General features: G+C 34.9%; 1 protein-coding gene across 2 annotated transcripts in view; it reads left to right on the plus strand.

Annotated features, from left to right (window-relative positions):
* Nucleotides 1-14,778, plus strand: part of LOC148941649 (26S proteasome non-ATPase regulatory subunit 1-like) — a 775,304-nt gene extending 760,526 nt beyond the window's left edge. For both annotated transcript variants that reach the window (XM_089104030.1, XM_089104029.1), the window contains exons 10-13: nt 2,101-2,268; nt 4,839-4,967; nt 11,626-11,755; nt 14,631-14,778. In XM_089104030.1, the coding sequence (XP_088960156.1) occupies nt 2,101-2,268; nt 4,839-4,967; nt 11,626-11,755; nt 14,631-14,704 (501 nt within the window). In that variant the 3' untranslated portion in view covers nt 14,705-14,778. The remainder of the gene's footprint in view (nt 1-2,100; nt 2,269-4,838; nt 4,968-11,625; nt 11,756-14,630) is intronic.
* The last annotated feature ends 4,639 nt before the right edge of the window (nt 14,779-19,417 follow it).

Here is a 19,417-nt window from a genome sequence, read left to right on the forward strand (position 1 = left end):
ATAACCGAAAGTTATTGTCAATAAACTTTATTGTCAATAATTTATAATCTAGAGGGTGATTCGTTGTTGGGTTTATATTCCATTCTAACTTTGCATATACGGGAAGCATAGCTGAGCCCTAAATTCACAAAATAAGGCTTGATAATTTGTTTTAGGTTTTTACATGTAATATATAAACTTGAATATACAAAATAGGCTTCTTGACTGAGACCCATAATAAAAATATTAAAAAAAATGCAATTTACAATGAAAACCTGCATATTAATGGAAGATTTCACACAGGCAACTTCTTTTATTATGGAAAATAAGGGTAATTTTGATTAGATATAACAATAGAACGTTGTGAGTAATATTATTTCTTTTTTATTATTTCCACTTCATAGGGGTGCGTAGGCCCAAACACTTTAGGGGGGTGGGTATGATATAAAATCGGTATTCCTTTGCCACAGTTTCTCTTTTTTTTATTTTTTTTCTGGGGAATACCTCTACCTGATCTCGAGAAAAGGACCCCTTATCCTTTCCCTGTAAAGTTAGGTTCCACATGATAATATTGGTAAACAGATCAGATGTGTCCAAAAAGCGAGGTACCCCTTCAGAAAATCCTTCAAAGCCATTAATGGGGTTTCAGGAATATTAAATATTATTTAATATTCCTCCTGGCGGATCCAGGATTTTTTTTTCGGGGGGGGGGGTACTAATTTTTGACTCAGTTTTCGACTAATTTTACTGATTTTTCCCTAGGTTTTACTAAATTTAGACTTGTTTTCGACTCGGTCAAACATTTCGGGGGGGGTTCAAACGGGGTAACCCCCCCCCCCCTGGATACGGCCTTGTTAAATAATATGACCATTATACATAAAAGGAAAAAACAGAGAAAGCAAAGAGACTAGAGCTTAAAATAGAAGAGTTTTTCGATACAAAAAGGAAATCCTTCAGCTCGCCAAGCCGTTAAGTTTACCTTTGTTAGGAATAACGAATAAATAAATCTAGACAAATCTGCTATGACGTGCTATCACTTACCTAATTTTGAATTTTCCGTGTAAAAAAAATGGAAGTATGAAACAATTAGTCTAAATCGAGTGGCAGCGAACTTCAAATTAAAAATGATCCCGCGTTTGAACTAAAATGTGAAAGTACCCTGCTTGGGTATTCAAAACCAGAATAAAACTTGGCTTTAGAAAGGGCATGGACCCTAATTGGTCCTCAAATCATAAAGATCGAAAATCCTTATGTTATTCCAGTTTAAACTAGATGCATCATGGCCACCTTTTTTACAAAAAAAGACATTGGGAGGGGTAGGGAAGGGCATCATGAATGGGATGGACTGGAGGATTAGTTTTTGCTGTCAATCTTTTACGTGATTTTTCTCCAAATTCAACACGCCACCTAGAGCGGATACACGAAACATTTTCAATTTTTATTATCAACGACGAAAATTGAACATCCAGACCCCTCCCCCTCCTACCGCCAACTTTTCTGGGAAAGAATAATGGAACCGGTAAGAAAATACAAAAGCAAGAGAAGTAAGTAAGAATTCTTAATAAACAGTTATAGCAACTTAAAATATATTGCCAAAGTAAATTAATTTCTTTTTAGATTTTTTTTTGGTCGGATATATATTTCTTTCTGAATCAAACGTGTCGTTAAGGTTCACCAGGGGTGGGGGGTGGGGGTATTAAACTGCTACAATGAGCTTTGGTCTCACCTAGATTGAAATGATAGGAGTTCTCATTTTTCAATGTTTCGCTTTTTTCTTTGTCCATCAAACCTAGTAATACATATAGGTAGAAATAGGCATGAAGTTTGCTCTAACTGCTGTAACGACAGCTATATTCCTGCTCTTACAGGCAACTGCTTTAGCATTTATATTCCTGCTCTAACTCTCCTATCAGGAGCAAAATTCGAATAGTTGAAGAAAATAATCATATTCTATCATAATACAGATATTAAACAGTAGTCTGATTTTCAAAAACATATGTAACAATCAAAATTGAATATCAATATGTATTTTATTGCTAATTATCAAACGTCAAAATTGCTAGCTGAAAAGTTTTTCTTTTTTTTGGCTTTTTTGCAATTGATGACGCTGTTTCGTTTTAGATGCCTAAGATTGCGTTCAAATCAAATGCCAAGCCCTCAATGTTTGCTCCACCTCCTCCCTTAGAAGAAAAGAAGAGAGAGGAACGGGAGCGTGTCTCTACGGCCGTTTTATCAATTACGGCAAGAGCTAAGAAGAGAGAAGCTGCTAAAACTGACAAGATGGACGTGGTAAGATAATAGGAATTCTCTCCTCTGTTGGAATAAAGTTTACTTTGAGATAAGCGTTTATTATTTTCTAGTAGGATTTGTTCCCTCTAGTGAAAAGAGAAATGAAGCGCGTGTGCTCCTTTGTAGAATTTGTATAAGTAGTTACAGTACCGAGAATCAAGGCTGTACCCAGGGGGTAACGGATTTTACCCCCCTTTGGCCCCCTGGATCCATCTTAGGTCTATTCATACCTGAAAACAGCGGTTTTCTATTATGATTCGTTTAGCTGTTTAAAAACTATGAAGGTAATGTCACATTTTCATCAGAGTCACCACATTGGACCCTGAAAATTAGTAAGCAAAACTCCCTAGTTAAATTTGACAATTAATTATTTATTAATTAGTTAAATTTTTCGTCCGCAAAAACAACTACAAAATAATTTGATTCCCAAAGACAAATATACCTTCAAAGGAAAGCTACACCTTATTTAAGTGTATATTTTCATATATGTTAGCTTATTTTTGTTGATTTCTCATCCACGTTTTTTTTAATTTGGCGCCTACTACTACCAAATTGAATTCCCGATTTTTTCCTATTTTTTTGTGTAAAGTCCCACTTAACTAGTTCCAATGATGAGATTTTATTTTCACTGTCCTTGATATTTTAACGCAGAAGGACTTTCTCTGTGTACACTTATAGAATTTAGTGTTAGAAGTAACCGGAAAGTTGGGGATATGTTTTACCTCTATCCCCCCTCCCCCACAACAAAAGAAAGTTTTTCCTTTGTAACGTGTTTTATTGTCCTTTAATGTTATATATTTTGGCTAGTTTCAACATTTTGAAACTAGCATTTCAACATTTTCAGTGCGGGTCGAGGAGACCATGGATCTTACCGACTGTCGCATCGGTCTCCTCTTTGTTTGTTGTTTTGTTTTGTTGTTCATAAATGATAAGCAGAATTTATTATTTACAATCGGTAGAACCATTCGGTAGATTTCTTTTAAATGTTTTCATTTTCTTTGAATGCCCTTGTTTATTTTATTCATCTTATTCAAATAATATATAATCATAGTTAAAAAAAAAAAAAATCAGTATACATCTATAATTGGATATACGTCTGTCTGTCTGTGTCCTGTGTGCATTACTACCTTTTTCATCTGATCGCCAAGAAAATTTAAGAAGTTGTTGACTACGTTCTTGCGAAGGTTTTAGGTAAATTTTCTGCCTCCTCCAAGGCCTTCTGAATATTGTTCATACAACAACGCCCAATGGGTAAGCTACATGGTAGCTTAATTTTTCAAATACAGTTAAATTTTAATATGCGATCGTTATTTTTGATGTGCGGCAAGTTTTTCAGGGGGAATTGTCGTAGGAGAATTTTTCCGCTGGGGGGGGACGGGGGGGAATTTTTCGTAGAGGATGAGTTTTCTGCAGGAGGGAATTTTCTAGGAGGAGGGTATTGGTCCGTGGGCGGAGTTTAGAAGGTCCGTGTAAGGTCCGTGGGCGGAAAGTATTTGAAAATACTTTCAAATTTAAAAACGAGATCGTAATTGATATGTGGGGTGAAATTTTTCATATAAGGAAGACTTTCTCTTGAATTTTCTTTCTTTTGAGATCGTAACAGCGTGTGACGGGGAAGCTAGTATATATATAAAAACCTTCCGAGATCGAGGTTTCAGTAGATTTCATTTAAATATTTTTCTTTTTTTGAATACTGTCGTTTATATGATTCGTATTACATAATCAAAGGCAGCGCAATAGCGCTGCCAAAGTAAAGAAAGATGTTGGCACAATGTATTTATTTTTTTTTAGACCAGGGCACTTTGGATCGAATGAGTTGTCGTAGAAACTTCGAAAAGAGCTCATTCGATTGGAAATTGGAGTGGCTAGTGCCATTTTTAATAGCCGAAAGTGATTGGAAGGCAACTAACACCCCTTTCACGCCCACCATTTTCCCAAACACATCCAATCATATTTTGATATAGCCATTTTGTTCAACGTAGTTAAAAGATCTGGAAAATTATGTTTTTGAGGAGGACTCTCCCCCCCCCCCACAGCCCTCAGGACAAGGGTTTTAAATTATGCCCTGGGGGCATATAAGGTTTTTATAGAAAGCGTTGTCGTAGAAACTTCAAAAAGGGTTGTAAGTTATGCCTGGGGGCATATAAGGTTTTTATAGAAAGCGTCGTCGTAGAAACTTCAAAAAAGGTTCATTCGATTGGAAATTCAAATGTCTAGGGGCCTTTTTAATAGTCGAAAGTTATTGGAGGGCAACAAACCCCCCTCTCACGCCCACCATTTCCCCAAACACAACCAATCAAAATTTTGAGATATACATTTTGTTCAGCGTAGTTGAAAGATCTGGAAGTTATGTTTTTGAGGAGGACACTTCCCCCACAGCCCTCAGGGTAAGGGTTAAGTTATGCCCTAGGGGCATATAAGGTCTTTATAGAAAGCGTTGTCGTGATTCCAAAATTAATCCACTCACCCAAAATAATTTTTTGCGAATAGCATCGCTTTTTCACTAATCGTAGATTGGCTAAATAGACGCTATTAGACTGTTTTATTTCACTTATTTTCTTTGTTAATAGGATGAAGAAAAGAAAGATGAAATGGAGAAAGAGAAGAAAGCTAAAGAAGAGGCAGAGACAGCTGCAGCAAAAAAAGAGGAGTCCGCTTTCGAAATCCTTCAAAACCCAGCAAGAATTATGCGTCAACAGGTAAATACAGTCCCCATAGGACACGTTAAATTACGTAACGTTGCCCTTGAGCTTTTATACACATATGTTTATACTTTATAAGCATTCACCCTTAAGTAGTCCATCAGCTGCGCCTACTGAGTGTTTCTTTTTCTCCTTCTCTTCCTCATTATCCGCTCCTTTTTTGCTCTCATTCGTACTCCTTCTCTTTTTTTTTACTTCCACTTCTCTACCCTTTTCTATATATCCTCCTTTTCTCTCTTCCCTTTCTATCTGTTTTTCGTCTCCCTTTCGAAATTTTAAATCTATTATCAGCGCACTCTAGTTCTTTCAGCTTCTGTTCTCTCTCTGTGCCTGTTTTACGCTTAACAGGTAAATTTTTCTCGCATAGTGTAACTTAAAGCTACTGCCAATCAGTGACGGTTCTGGCCTTTCTTGCGCCCGGGGAAAATTTTCATTCCCCCCCCCCCCCCCACAGGCACACACTTATCTCCTAAATATTTTCAGGCCAAGTTTTTACGAAATTGTAATTTATTAAAAAAAAATTCTTTGACTGGAAAATTTGAATACAAAATATCACAAAAAACATAATAATTATTAAACCCAATCTACTAACTTTTACATTCAAGGAATGGTGATGAAGATTGTAAAAATGAAAATTTTCGGATTCAATTTACTTATACTTACTGCCAACTGTGCACTCTACTTTATTTTGACAAAAATAAAATTCAAAAATTATAAAATGATTATAATCGTTAAATTATTTATATGAACTCTTGCGCCTCTAAAAGATCTGCGCCCGGAGAAAGTGCCCCCTCTCCCCACCTAAAACCTCTGCTGCCACTGCTGTGGCAGTGATAGGAACTGCCACCCCCAATGATAGAAGATACTGCTATTTGTGAGCTAACAAGCCCCTTATCAAACAGTTCGTGGTAACGAACTGTAAGTAAGGAGCGACCCGGCTCAATGGTAACCGAAACTCTAGAAAACGGGTTTTTGATACCAATAGATACATCAAAAGAATCAAATTTCAGTGCTGATTTCAAATATATAACTTTCATCAAGTTTACTGCTACCCATCAAAAGTTAAGCGCCAGAGAAAATGTACCTGGTTTTCAAAAAAAGGGGGAAAGACCCCCTAAAAGTTATAGAGCCTTGATGAAAATCACACCATCTGATTCAGCGTATCAGAGAACCCTACTTCAGAGGTTTCCAGCTCATATCTGCAAAAATTTGGAATTTGGTATGTTTTACCTGAAGCAAGATCACAGATGCGTGTTTATTTGTTTTTTTGTTTTTTTGTTTGTTTTTTTTCCCCAGGGGTGATCGTATCAACCCAGTGGTCCTAGAATATCGTGGGAGTGCTCATTGGAACGGAAATTAAAAGTTCTATTGCCCTTTTTAAGTGACCAAAAAAAATGGAGGGCAACTAGGCCCCCTCCTATGCTTATTTTTTTCCCAAAGTCACCTGATCAAAATTTTGAGATGGCCATTTTGTTCAGCATGGTCGAAAATATGATAAATATGTCTTTTAGGATGACTTAATCCCCCGAAGTCCCCAGGGGGAGGGCTAAAAGTTATGAACTTTACCCAATGTTAACATATAGTATTGGTTATTGGGAAGTATACAGAAGTTTTCAGGAGGGTTTTTTTCTGGTAGTGGGTGGGAAGGGTGGGTCGGGGGTTATGTTGGAGGATCTGTCCATGAAGGAAGTTTTCATGGGGGAAGGGAAATTGCCATGAAGGGGGCGCTGGACTTGCCAGCATTATTTATTGGTTATTGGGAAGTATACAGACATTTTCAGGAAGGATTTTTTTCTGGAGGGGGGCGGCTAGAGGAGGGGGTTACTCTGGATAATCTGTCCCTGGAGGATGTTTCTGGGGGGTAAGGGACATTTCTATGAAGGGGTGCCTGATTTCCACGCATTATTTAAAAAACGATAAGAAATTAAATTTTAAAAAAACAAGTTTTTTCAACTGAAGTAAGAATCAACATAAGAACTTAAAATGAACAGGAATTATTACGTATGTTAGGGGGTTCTCCCCTAAGTCAATACCTTGCTCTTTACGCTACAGTTTTTTTTAGTGCTTTCAAAAGAGCTATCTATTCTAATTAAACGGCCTTTGTGATTCAGTGGTTTGTGAATAAAAATTTTTTTTTTACTTTTAACTTAAAGAGCGTGGTATTGACTAAGGGGATAACCCCTTCATATACGTAATAACATATACGTAATAAAAAAAACAATAAAAAAACAAGCGATACGGCTCAATAGTAATCGAAACTTTTAAAAGCTTTTAAATATTTTGGTGTCAATAAATGTATCAAAAGAATGTGTTTATAATGCTGATTCTAAATATATAAATTTTATTAAGTTTAGTGTTACTCATCAAAGGCTACGAGCCTGAGAAAATTTACCCGATTTTTTAAAGAGGGGGGGAAACATCCCCTAAAAGTGAAAAGTTTTTAATGAAAATCACACCGTCAGATTCAGCGTATCAGAAAACCCTATTACATAGGTTTCAAGCTCATATCTGCAAAAATCTGCAACTTTGTATTTTTTGCCAGAAGAAAAATATACGAATATAGAAGTTAGTTATGTAAATTAATTTGTAAAGACATCCATTTAGCAAAAGAAAAGTGAAATTGTTATACAAATTTTGTTTACTTATTCAATGACGGTTAGCCAAAATAAAAGCTGCATTAACTAAAAAACGATCAGAAATTAAATAAAAACAAAACAAGTTTTTTAAACTGAAAGTAAGGAGCGACATTAAAACTTAAAACGAACAGAAATTATTCCGTATATGAAAGGGGCTGTCCCCTCCTCAACGCCTCGCTCTTTTCGCTAAAGTTTGACTCTGTCTCACAACTTTATTTTTTAAAACAGAGTCAAACTTTAGCGTAAAGAGCGAGGCGTTGAGGAGGGGACAGCCCCTTTCATATACGGAATAATTTCTGTTCGTTTTAAGTTTTAATGTCGCTCCTTACTTTCAGTTTAAAAAACTTGTTTTTTTTTTATTTAATCAAATAAATAAAAATCCTCTTTCTCAGTGGTTGTTTCTTTAATCTATTTGTTTAATTAATTTTGTTATTTGTTTATCCCTTTTATAATTTTTTATTCGTTTAGTATGAATATATAGTAATAGTAGGTTATAATGATGGAAATAACCATCGTATACAATGGGTGTTCCTGATGGCTGATGAAGGATGATCTAAGCGTTGTTTTTGCTAAAAAATTTGTTGTCTTTCAATCGCAGTTTTATTAGAAATTCTTTATCTTTTTTTCCTCGTCAAAAACCTTCATACTTTTACCTGATTTTTTAGAAATTGCAAGATTTTTTGGGGAAATTGTTAGTATTTTTTTTGGGGGGGGGGGAGGAATTGTACAAAATAGAAACAGAAAGATTACCATCCTCTGCTTCCGTCGTAAAAATTGTACTTTAGTTCAATTGGTTTATTTGATTCCTCTGCTTAATTCCATTGGTTTATTTTTATACTGCTCAAGGTATAAAGTATAAAAAATTAGGTATTACTGTCTTGAGCTATGTCAGAAAGGAAATCCAAATACCCCATGTTTTTTACCCGTTGTTGCAATAATAATTATAATAAATTTATTTCTTAGCCACTATTCTAATACAATAATATATATTTATTTTTAGTACAATAATGTAAAACAGTGGTGTAGACAACAGAGGGAGAGAAAAAAATGCACATATTCAAGATCATGAAAATATGGCAACTGATTTACGTTTTATCTCACAGTCTTTTGCGGGCTACAGCAACATTTCCAAAAACATCATTTATTCCAAATTATATAATGTCTTCCTTTTTGCACCGAGGACGGTTGAGTGGAGGTCACGACCCTAAATATTTGCATTCAGTTCTTCTTTTTATAAATTTTGCATGCTGACCAATGGTCTGCGTTGCGCAGGTACCGATCTCCTGATTCGATGCCTTCGGCCGGGTGTGCAATAAGGGGTTGGGGGTAAATCCTCCGACGCTTACCGTGTTTTTCCCAGAAGATTTCTCCAGAAACCTCGCCTTTTTATCAATGGCTGAAATTATCCTCGTTTTTCTTCGTTTAAAAATGTTTTCGTTTTGATTTTTGATTATTAAACTTTCCGTTTCTTTGTGAGTACGAATATAATATAGTATATTATGTTGTAGATAGTACATCTTATAGACATCTATAGTTATTTTTTTATTAATATCTGTATTGTTGTAGATACCTATATATTATTATTTTATCGGGGTCTATTTAATTTACTTAATTAATTTAGTCTATTCAATCTATTTAGTTTTGTGCTCTAAAATTTATTTTATTTTTTTGCTGTTCTCTCTGTGAGTAAATGTTTTTTTTTCTCTGAGTAAGTGACTCGTTTGTCTTCCCGCTTCTTTACAGGGCAATGAGCCTTTGGTGGAATATGAAAATGTAATATTGTGTGTGTATTTGATGATGAAACTATAATATTTATGATACTATAATATTTACCTATCTTTTTTTATTATTTAATTTTTATCTATTATTATTCCTTTATAATTATCGCCTTTCCTTATTACTGTTTATTGATAACATGTACTATTATAGATAATATTCATCAATATCTATAATATCTATCTATAGATATATTATAGAAAATACAAAGTTAATTTCATTTTGGACAAGATAGTACTGTCAATAACTTTCTTTGTTAAAAGTTGGGCCACTTAGTTTCGTAAATATTACGAAATTCAGGCTGATATACAGTCCAGATTTGATTGCGGAGGCTTTTCAATGTCTAATTCAAAATATGTGATTGGCTATAGATTCACTTTTAGGATAAATGGAACCAATAATTAAGTAATCCAACGGTATCAGAATAGCCAATATATTCTTTACAGGATTCAGGCGCTATTAGGTTTTGCAACTCTAGGGGAGGACAGAGCGAGGTAAAATTGTATATCTAGGTCTTAAGCAGAAACTACTCGTTCATGTTAAAGGGGAAAACAGGGAAATTTTTTTTATTTTTTCTATCATTTGGTTTACCATTTACTTTTACTAGGGATTTATTTTTCCTAAAAACAGCGCATTAAAAAACCGAGAAAAAGAGAGTTAGCTGTTCGAATTTTTCACCCTTTTTTTACGGATGAGAGAAGATACGAGTATTTACAGAAACATGTATTCTATTTAGGGTGAGCCTTCCTACCCATTGTTACTAAAAAACACCTCAAACGAAAATGAAACTATTTTTTAATTCGTAATTGTACGCAAGTCAATCAGGGGGGATGAGTATTTAGACCGAGAAAAGTACAAATTAGAGAACGCAATTTTTTTATGTCGTGTTTATATTCAGCCTAAATTTTGTTAAAATTTTAGTTTTGTCGTCAAATATTGTCCCTTATGCTTTTTAAAACCTCTCAAGTTTTAACCAAATGTACTCTTTGTAGAAAATGACGCATAGTGTCAGGTCATATATGGTATTAAGAGAGAGAATTAATTTATTAGAAGACCAAAAAAAAACAAGGAAAAAAATATATAAAAGCTATTAAGTTCTAGGTTACCTGTGCGACTAGAATACCTAACAGATTCTTCCAAAGAAAAAACAACAAAGAGACGAGAACCAAAATAAAATAAAAACAAGTAAGGAAAGGCAAGAAAATAAAAGTTAACAAGTAAAAAAAAAGTAAGCAAGCGCACAGAGAGTCAGATAGCTATTGAAACCATACTAAGACTAGCTGGGGCATATGTTCACAAGGGTGGCTGGCGTTTATCCCCCGGAAAATACCCACCCCCAGGATATTTTTTCCCCAGGGAGGTATTATCCGTGCGGGGGCGGTATTTTCCGCGGGTTGTATTTACTTGGGGGGGGGGCTAAACACCTAGAATCGTTCAAAAGACGTTATAGAAAAGACATCAAATTTTGTAAATTTACCTACAATCATCCAAAAAGAGAAGAAAAAAGATGATCTTTTATAAATGATAGAAGTCTATTATGATTATTTTTTGAAGTTTATTTGCACATAGAAGTTCTATAATACCTTTTGCTTTAAATTATTTCATCCTTTGTTTTAAAAAAAATTAAACAAATAGGGTTAGTCGTACTAGTGAAGCCAATCGAAATTTTAGCATTTCTATTACGAGAATTTCTATTATGAGTTAGTTAGGTTCTGATTTGTTAAGGGAATTCTAAATACTTTTTGACTCTCTCTTAAATTTTTGAAAACGGAATATGCAACAAAAACATTTTATTTCAAGGTAAATCATTTACCTTTCGGTTTTTCAGTAAAATAAAATTATAACAAAATTTTGTTAAATCCTCTACATATGCAAAATGTGTTTGGCTATACGAATTTATTGGGAATCCGTGCAACAGCAGCGATTTTTGGCCTTATAATCTGGGGGGGGGTGTACCATAGGAGTGTAAAAGTATAAAATAAAAGGAATTAATGTCAGAAAAACTGGGGTGCACCTGCCCCCTCCCCCCTTCCCAGACCTAGAACCGCGACTGGTATGTAACAAAGATTCATAAATAAGTGAAAGAAACTACTGAATACAAAGAAAGGCAGATCAAAATGTAATTGTTATGGACTTGAAATCGACTCGGGGAAGTCTTATTCATGATAACTATATGAATATTTGCAAAAGCTTTTGAGTTAAGCTAATTGCAGTCTTTTATGATTTAACGTAATTTTTTCTAGCTGAAATTGATCCAATTTGAAGAAGGAACTATGTACAGTCCCTTGAAGGATCTTTCAATTGGTGGTATCATACTGGTCAAACGAGTTGATGGCACAGAAGCTACAGAAGAGATAGTTGAACCTGTTCCAAGTAAGTTTTCTATGATGAAAGTGTCTTTGAGCGTTTTATCCAAAGGATGGTTCTGATAAAATCACTATTTGTAACCAGAAATAATAACTGACAATATACCAGACCCTGTTCCAAGTAAGTTATCGATGATGAAAATGACGTAGAAGCTTTTATTTAAAGATCTTAATTGACAAAATGGTCATATTTCAACAAAGGCCGTATCTCAGAAATTTTAAGAAGCTATAGTTTCTAACGGAGATAGTTTAACGATGTCGTTTTGATTTTGAACTACTATAGGTTTATATTTCTGCTGACCTTAAACTTAACAGGGACTTGACTTTTCTTTGAAAAATTCTTATTCGGAAAGTTTTTTTTATAATGATAGAAATTGACATATATTTATAATGTGTACTTGCATTCCTAAAATATAAGAATTGACTTATAAATGACGTAAACTTATATTCCTTAGAATTCCTTATTCCTTAGAAGACTTTTATTCCTTAGAAGACTTTCAAGAAGAGTATTCAAGAAAATAGCCTGTAAAAGATCTAAATAAATTTTTGCAAAAAATAAAATTCTATTTGATAGTTTTTATGTTATCTAGTAATATACCTCTGTGTTGGTGTTCTTTTCGTTATTTTCTGGCTATTGGATAACTTTGGTAGTTGATTACTAATTATGTTAGCAAGAAGATTTTGTAGATTAATTAGAATAGACTATATTTATTTACTACAATAGCTGGAGCTAACATGAGCATGTCAATAATTAAAAAAAAAGACAAAGCAAAATACGGAGCATGAAAAAAAAATTAACACTAACTTCACAAATTTTAAGTTGCAGGTGATGCTTCAAGGCCAACAAATTAAAATGAACCATAAATAGCAGGCCCTTTTTAAGGGGGGGGGGGGGATTTACAAAAGTTTTTTTTATATTCATTTTTCGTAAGTTTTTACGAGTTGGACAAATATTGAGGGGGGGTCAAACCCCCTAAGCCTCCCCCCCCCGGTTTACGGTCTTGATAAATAGGTTAGTCCAAGAGTCATGTCACATGGTTCGTGATTATCATGACCTAAGGACTTATATCCCATCCGGCCCTGTGGCTGTATTGGGGCTTCTTCTCTTCTCACTAGTCGTTGAATATGGCGACGGTATTGGTTCTATCTGGTGCAAGACGCAGGAGTTGTGGAGGTTCTGGCCATTGAAATTGTCGTACCATCTGTTGCGAGGTCGGCCACGAGGTTCGTTGGATATGACCAAGCCAGCGGAGTTGCTGACTTCTAATTCGGTCCATGATAGTGTATGAGCAGTGGGGGAGTTTACCGAGGTCTTCATTGTATACTCGGTCAATGTAGGTGATCCCTGCTATGCGACGGAGACATTTTGTCTCAAATGCGGAGATTCGCCTTTTCGGTCATTCGGTCATTCGTCATTAGCTTTAATTGACCATGTTTCACTTGCATACATAGCAATTGGATTATGAGAGAGCTAAAAGGACCTTCGGTGATTTTGATAGTAATTTACTTTTCCATATTGATGATAGACTCTTGAAGCTGTTGGTTGCAAGGCCCAGTCTACACCTAATCGATTTGAGCAATCGTTGGTTGAGGTTAAAAGACTGCCAAGGTAGACAAAAGATTCTGCATTTTCAATTTGCTCTCCTTTCATCGTTAGCTATATGGCTTTGGGTGCAGAGTGCACCCGGGTCTGGGTGCAGAGTCTCTGGATACCCGCATGACTTTCGTTTTTGTTGTGTTGACAACCATCCCAAGGGCTTCGGTTACTGACACTATCTCGTTTGTGTCTGTTTGGAGGATATGTTCATGACTGCTAATTTTCACGATGTCGTCTGTGTACACTAATTTGTCGACAAGTTTCCCTCCAATGGATGCACCGTCTGTGGTTTTAGAAAGTGATAAAGCTGCATTTAGAAACAGATTAAATAGTGACCATATATTATACAGATTATATCAATAGGAATATAAAATACTTTATAAAAGGTACGTCAATTACATAGTAAAGTCTATAATACCCAACATAAATAAGTTCAAAACAGTGAAAGGTAAATCTCTTAAATAAACTACATCAGACATTAAATACTTCCTAAGGTGATATTGTTAAAATGCCGAGTAAAATAAGAGATAAATGATTTAAGATATCTTTCAGTACTAGAGGCTGGGTAAGTCATTAACTGTGGACAATTATTTTATTTATCGCAGTCTAATGTCTGGTCCTTCAGTAGGGGGGGGGGGGCTCTCAAGGTCGGGGTAAGAAACCACAATGAGTTGGAGTTCAAACAACTTCAATTAGTAAAGCCTGACCTGTCTGAAGTAGAATTTCGCTTCGGCAGCCAGATTTCCCTTCGCACCATGAAAAAAATGTTATTATTTAGTAGAATATTCGGTTTGCCTCCAATTGGAACGAAGCCTGTTTCTACGGCTTGCAAAAATTATATTTTATGTAAATTAGTCAAAGTTCCCTTTGTTAAAAATGTACGTTTGACATTACTTTTAGAGGGACGCCCCAATAATTTTGTGTTTTATTTTTATCCATAGAATTCATTTTACTTATGTTGAAAGACCAGTGAATTTTGCAATCAATTAGACAAACCAACCAGATTTTACGAAGCGACTTCGCGTAGTGACTTTTCGACTTTGCGAAGAGACTTTTGCTTGACAAGATTTACTTTATTTTTTCGGACTTGGCTAGTCTTAGCTTCTCGATTCAAATCATTACCGCAATCTCGAGTTACCATAGTTTACCCAAGCTCACCATTTGCCATAATATTAATTTGCCCTATTCTGTCTGAACTTGTTCTTCTTTTCTTCTTTAATCTCCTTTTCGTGAAGTCCACTCTAACAAATAATTTTGTATATATTTATATATAATTCTTTTTCAGCCTTGAATGTTGTAAGACCGGAAGAAGAAGTTGAACCGGAAGCACCAGAATCTTTTGAATATAAAGAAGATTAGTTCTCGGAAATTTCTCCAAAAATCTTCCCTGCAATTTGTACCTTTTCTTTTGAAGAATTAAATGTCTAAAGCTATAACTTGTTATATTACACGGGGAATAAAAAGTTAAAAGTAAACAACATGGCATTGGACTTTACAGTCCCTACTGGCGATGCTGATCTTCGTTTCATGGCCCTGCAGCCAGGAAGTGTAATGGAGGGCTGAGGGCCAGCCATCCTGTGCTTTTGCACACCCTTTTTAGAGCTGTTTAGACTCTGGCTGAGTTTACAGAGTCATGCTACTGGCCCGTGTTCCAAACCAAATAACCAGCGACTTCAAAGGAATTCAAGTCTAGCGTGTCAACACGGAATGGTAGGGAAAAATAACAACAACACAAGAATAGTATAATAAGGGCTCTAAATTCTAATGGTATTTCTAGTTCCTTTGATTTGGTCCTGGGCTAAAATGTTTTGAAAACCCTGGCCATTCAATACCTTTAGAAAATACCGCTTTCATTAGTAATATTTGGACATTAAATATTTGGATATTCGAGAGGCAATAGAAATTAAACTTAAATAAAAATCTTTTTTAATAGATATTTAGAAGAATACTAAACACATTATGCAAAAATGTAATTAAAAATGAACTAACTGTATGACAAAACTGATAGTTCATTCTAATGAAGCTACATCAAAAAGATCTATAAGGCTAGCTGCAAAAAAAAAACAAGCGCATTAAAACTTTGCTTCCGACTTATTTTTTTTTTATTTGAAGAATTTGCCGTTTTTTATTGTTGTTTTTTTAGTCATGGCTGGATTTGCTTTAAGTCATGATGTTGGGACAGTTTTCATTGCTGGTTTTAGTTTTATTTTTTAGTTTTTAAGTTGTATTTAATTAGTTTTGATTTTTTCATGTATTTTAATGTAAGTTTAATTTTATATTACTTGTTTTGCTCAAGATGGTTCTTAGACATAGAGCCGAAGTATTCGTTTGGTTTTGCCTAACTTTCACTGTCTCCAATAATTCTTCATTATGTTACCTATTGTTATTCATGGGATGCAAGGGGTGTTGTCTGCAGGGGAAAAAAAGGGGGTTAGAAATTAAGTTGTTGTTTTTTCTAGAATATGGTCATATTATTGTCGAATGTAACAGAAGTTCGCATCAAGGCCGTGCCCAGGGTTTTTTTGGAGGATGTTTCACTCAAAAAAAAATTGGAGGGGGGGGGGGTTACAAAAAAAACTCAAAAACGCATACAAAATTTGCTTATGTCCATTTTTGTTACGTTTTTACGAGTCTAACATTCTGGGACCCCCCCCGGATACAGCCTCGGTTTGCGGCCTTTTTTTAATATTTGTATCCTGAGATAGTTGAAAGTGATTGGGGTGAAAACTCTATAAACATTTATGCTGTAAAAAAATGCTCCGGGATCATACCCAAATAGTTCCGTCTATGTTTACAAAAAATACTAAAGGTATGACTACGTCCTGAGATCACACTGGATACACAGGACATTTGACGAAAAACGAAGTGAAAAAATATCAATTAAGAATGCAATCTAGGAGGATTTTCCGGGAAATTGCCGTTGTTCGGTTTCTCTCTCTTTTTTTTCCTTTTTTGTTCTTTTTTATCTCTTTTTTTGTCGAATTTTTGTCGAAAGATTTAACTGTTGATGATGTTGGTACTTTGTTCAGTGTGTTCAGCCTTTCAAGATCTAAGTAGAATAGATCTACTTTTAGATGTTTCGTTATTCATTTTTTAATTTATTATCTAACGCACTTAATTGACAGTATTGAAATTGATTAAGCTTCATTAATGATTCATATGGGTATGTCTTGTAAATTCCTATCAAGATGTGGGTTTGCACAAACATTTTATCTAAATAGCTTCACAGATCTAATAGTAAAAAAACAAACGTAAAAAAAAATGAAATACAAATCTAATTTTATTTTGAAGTATAGAAACCCTAGTGCTTTATTTATTATCAATTAGATTTTAATTCCATTCCAGGCTTCCACAAAAACAAATTATTTGCATAGCCCACTCTGCGCAAGCTAAGAGTTTTTTTTTTTTTTTTTTTTAAGTTTGCAGATAGATTTTCGCTGTAATGATATCCTTTCTGAAAATATTTCATATATGATATGACACGTGCGCAAGAAAACATCCCTTCAGGCCTGTGCCCCCCCCCCTGTTATCTAGAATTATTTCCTGTATTTTCTTTAGTTCGCTATCTGTTTTGCCTTTTCTCGAATCCCCCCCCCCCCCTCAGAAAAAAAAATTTATGTAGGCTCATAAAAAAGCTTTAAAAATGGGATCCATCCAAAATGATGAGCAAAATTCTTGTATCATTTTATATCAATTATTATATACTTATTATAGAAATGTACGGCAATTGCTTCTAATCTGATTAATTGTCTGCTAAAATGTGGTTTACAGTAACATGGATTGACTTAAATTAACCGTTGTCAGTGAAGGAATATCTCTGCAAAAAAGCTTCGCTTACAAGTTCTTTTTATCCCAGGTACGTCGAGACCACACCTGCCTCTCCTTCAAACAATCAATAGCCATATCAATTATATTATATTATAAATAGCATAGACTTGGCTGTATATAGGGGCATAGTAGTAATTTTTTGGTAATTTTTGTCCGTAAGAAAGGATAAATAGCATCCAAGCGAAAATAGTACCTTATATTGACGAGAATCTTAATATCTTACAGAAATTACTTAAGATATTACTCATAGATTGTATTTTATAATTGATGGTTTGAAACCCTTTGTCTATGAGGACAGGCGGTTTGAGTCCTGAGAAATATTCAGGGGGGGGGGGGGGGGTAATCCAATCCCTCTGAATGCACCCATGCCTAACTGAAATACACAATAAAGTAACGCACTGAATACATATGATTCGAGCAGCCGTATGGTAAATAAGATTAATGAAAATGTAACAAAATCTGCTACTTCTATTCTGGAAGTTATCTTCTGTATGTTCAAGTAATATGCTGTCCTAGTTAACTTTGCAGTCTAGTAATGTCATCTCACTTTTACTAAAAGCTAGATTGCGCTTTAATCGCTAGAAATCGATCTTCGTATGTGCTCTGTCTCATTAGCTGCGTTCGTTTTCGTCATCCATCGTTCTTAGTTCTACTCAGACCTCCTCGGTTTTACTCTTATATTGCTCTTATAGTTCTGTATGCAATTATATACTATATACTATACATTATAGTTCTTATATTACTCTTATAGTTCTACTAAAATATCCTCGGTTTTACTATTATCTTGCGTTTTATTTCACTGTTCTAAAAACGTCGTTTTAACTGAAAAAACGCCTTATAAGTATTAGCCAGATAGAATTTCAACCACAACGAAATGGAAAGGATTCTTCTGGATGCAGCAAGAGAAGTGTTTCTAGAAGAGGGAAGAGACTCTGACAATGAAATCCCATCCACGAAATGTACCAAGTTAAACAAGTCAATGCTGGTAGTCGATTCATGCATGGTTTTCGATTTTAAAACTTGGCGCTCAAAAGTAAAACTATAGTAGTGAAAAGGGGTACGATGCTCAATTCGCCATTCTAAAGAACGGCTTTTAAGCGCAAAATAAAACTGAGGTTTTAGAAACAAACGGCTTATTAATAAAATCGAGGATCGGATTTTGATAAAACGGCGAAAATGACCGCAGGAAATGTCTTAATTGAACAGATAGCCTGAAATCCTTATGTATTTAGAATTTGTTAGATGGCGTTAAAGCATTGGTTGCTATTTAATGTATAATTTATAAATACGTTTTAAACTGTCATGGTCTTTATTATTTTTTTTATAAGCGAAGTTACAAGTTACTGTCGGGAGATAAAATTAACCTACAACTGAAAAGGGAAGGACGAATCTTAACTCTTTGCATTGCTAGGCTAAACAGGTTTTAAAAGAAGTTCAAAACATATTTCTTCTAAGAATGTGCTTGACAATCGTTAAAATTTGCAATTTGACTCACTGACAAAAACTTCACCTTCACCAAACTTCAACTTCACCAAATAATAATATTACTCCTGCATATATGTTACTATTAATCGGGAAATGGGAGAGGATGCGTCTACCCAATTTATAAGAATTTAGAACGGCCTGAGTCATCAGAATCCTCAAGTCCGCAGTTCTATAGATAATGAGCAAGCGTTTGACTCACCCGATAGAAGAGCTTTAGCGAAGGTCCTATCCTTGTATGGTATACAATATAAATACATCAAAGTGATTTTAAGCTATGTACAAGCTATGATTAAAGTGATTAAAGCTATTTACGGAGAATAACGTTGCTGACGTTAAAGGTAGGGAATGAGTTTGTGGCTGCTATCGTGTTGAATCAGAAGTTAAGTAGGGTTACGTTCTATCCCATTTATACGGATCGGTTGATGGACTTTCCCTAAGGAATGCAGCAAAGGCTATGGGAGAGCATGGAATCAAATTGGGAGGTAATGTCCTAGACTTAGACTATGCTGTTCATTTCAGCGTCCTAGATGAAACTGTTTGCAACATAAATGGTTTTTTGGAGGTTTTGAGAGTTCAAGCTGCGAGAACGGGTTTTATTTTTCACAGGTGAAAAAGTTTGAAAGAATAGAAATATAAGTCTGTGAACCAAGATTAAAGTATGGGAAGAGACATTGATCACCGGTGGTCAAGTATGCTTCTTAAGCGTGGGTGCTCTGAAAGACAGTGGAGGATTTGTCCAATTTTTTCCAGAGAAATTAT

Source organism: Artemia sp. Qi Xiang Cuo, chromosome 18 (genome assembly GCF_049724085.1).
Source record: "Artemia sp. Qi Xiang Cuo chromosome 18, ASM4972408v1, whole genome shotgun sequence".
NCBI lineage: Eukaryota > Metazoa > Arthropoda > Branchiopoda > Anostraca > Artemiidae > Artemia > Artemia sp. Qi Xiang Cuo.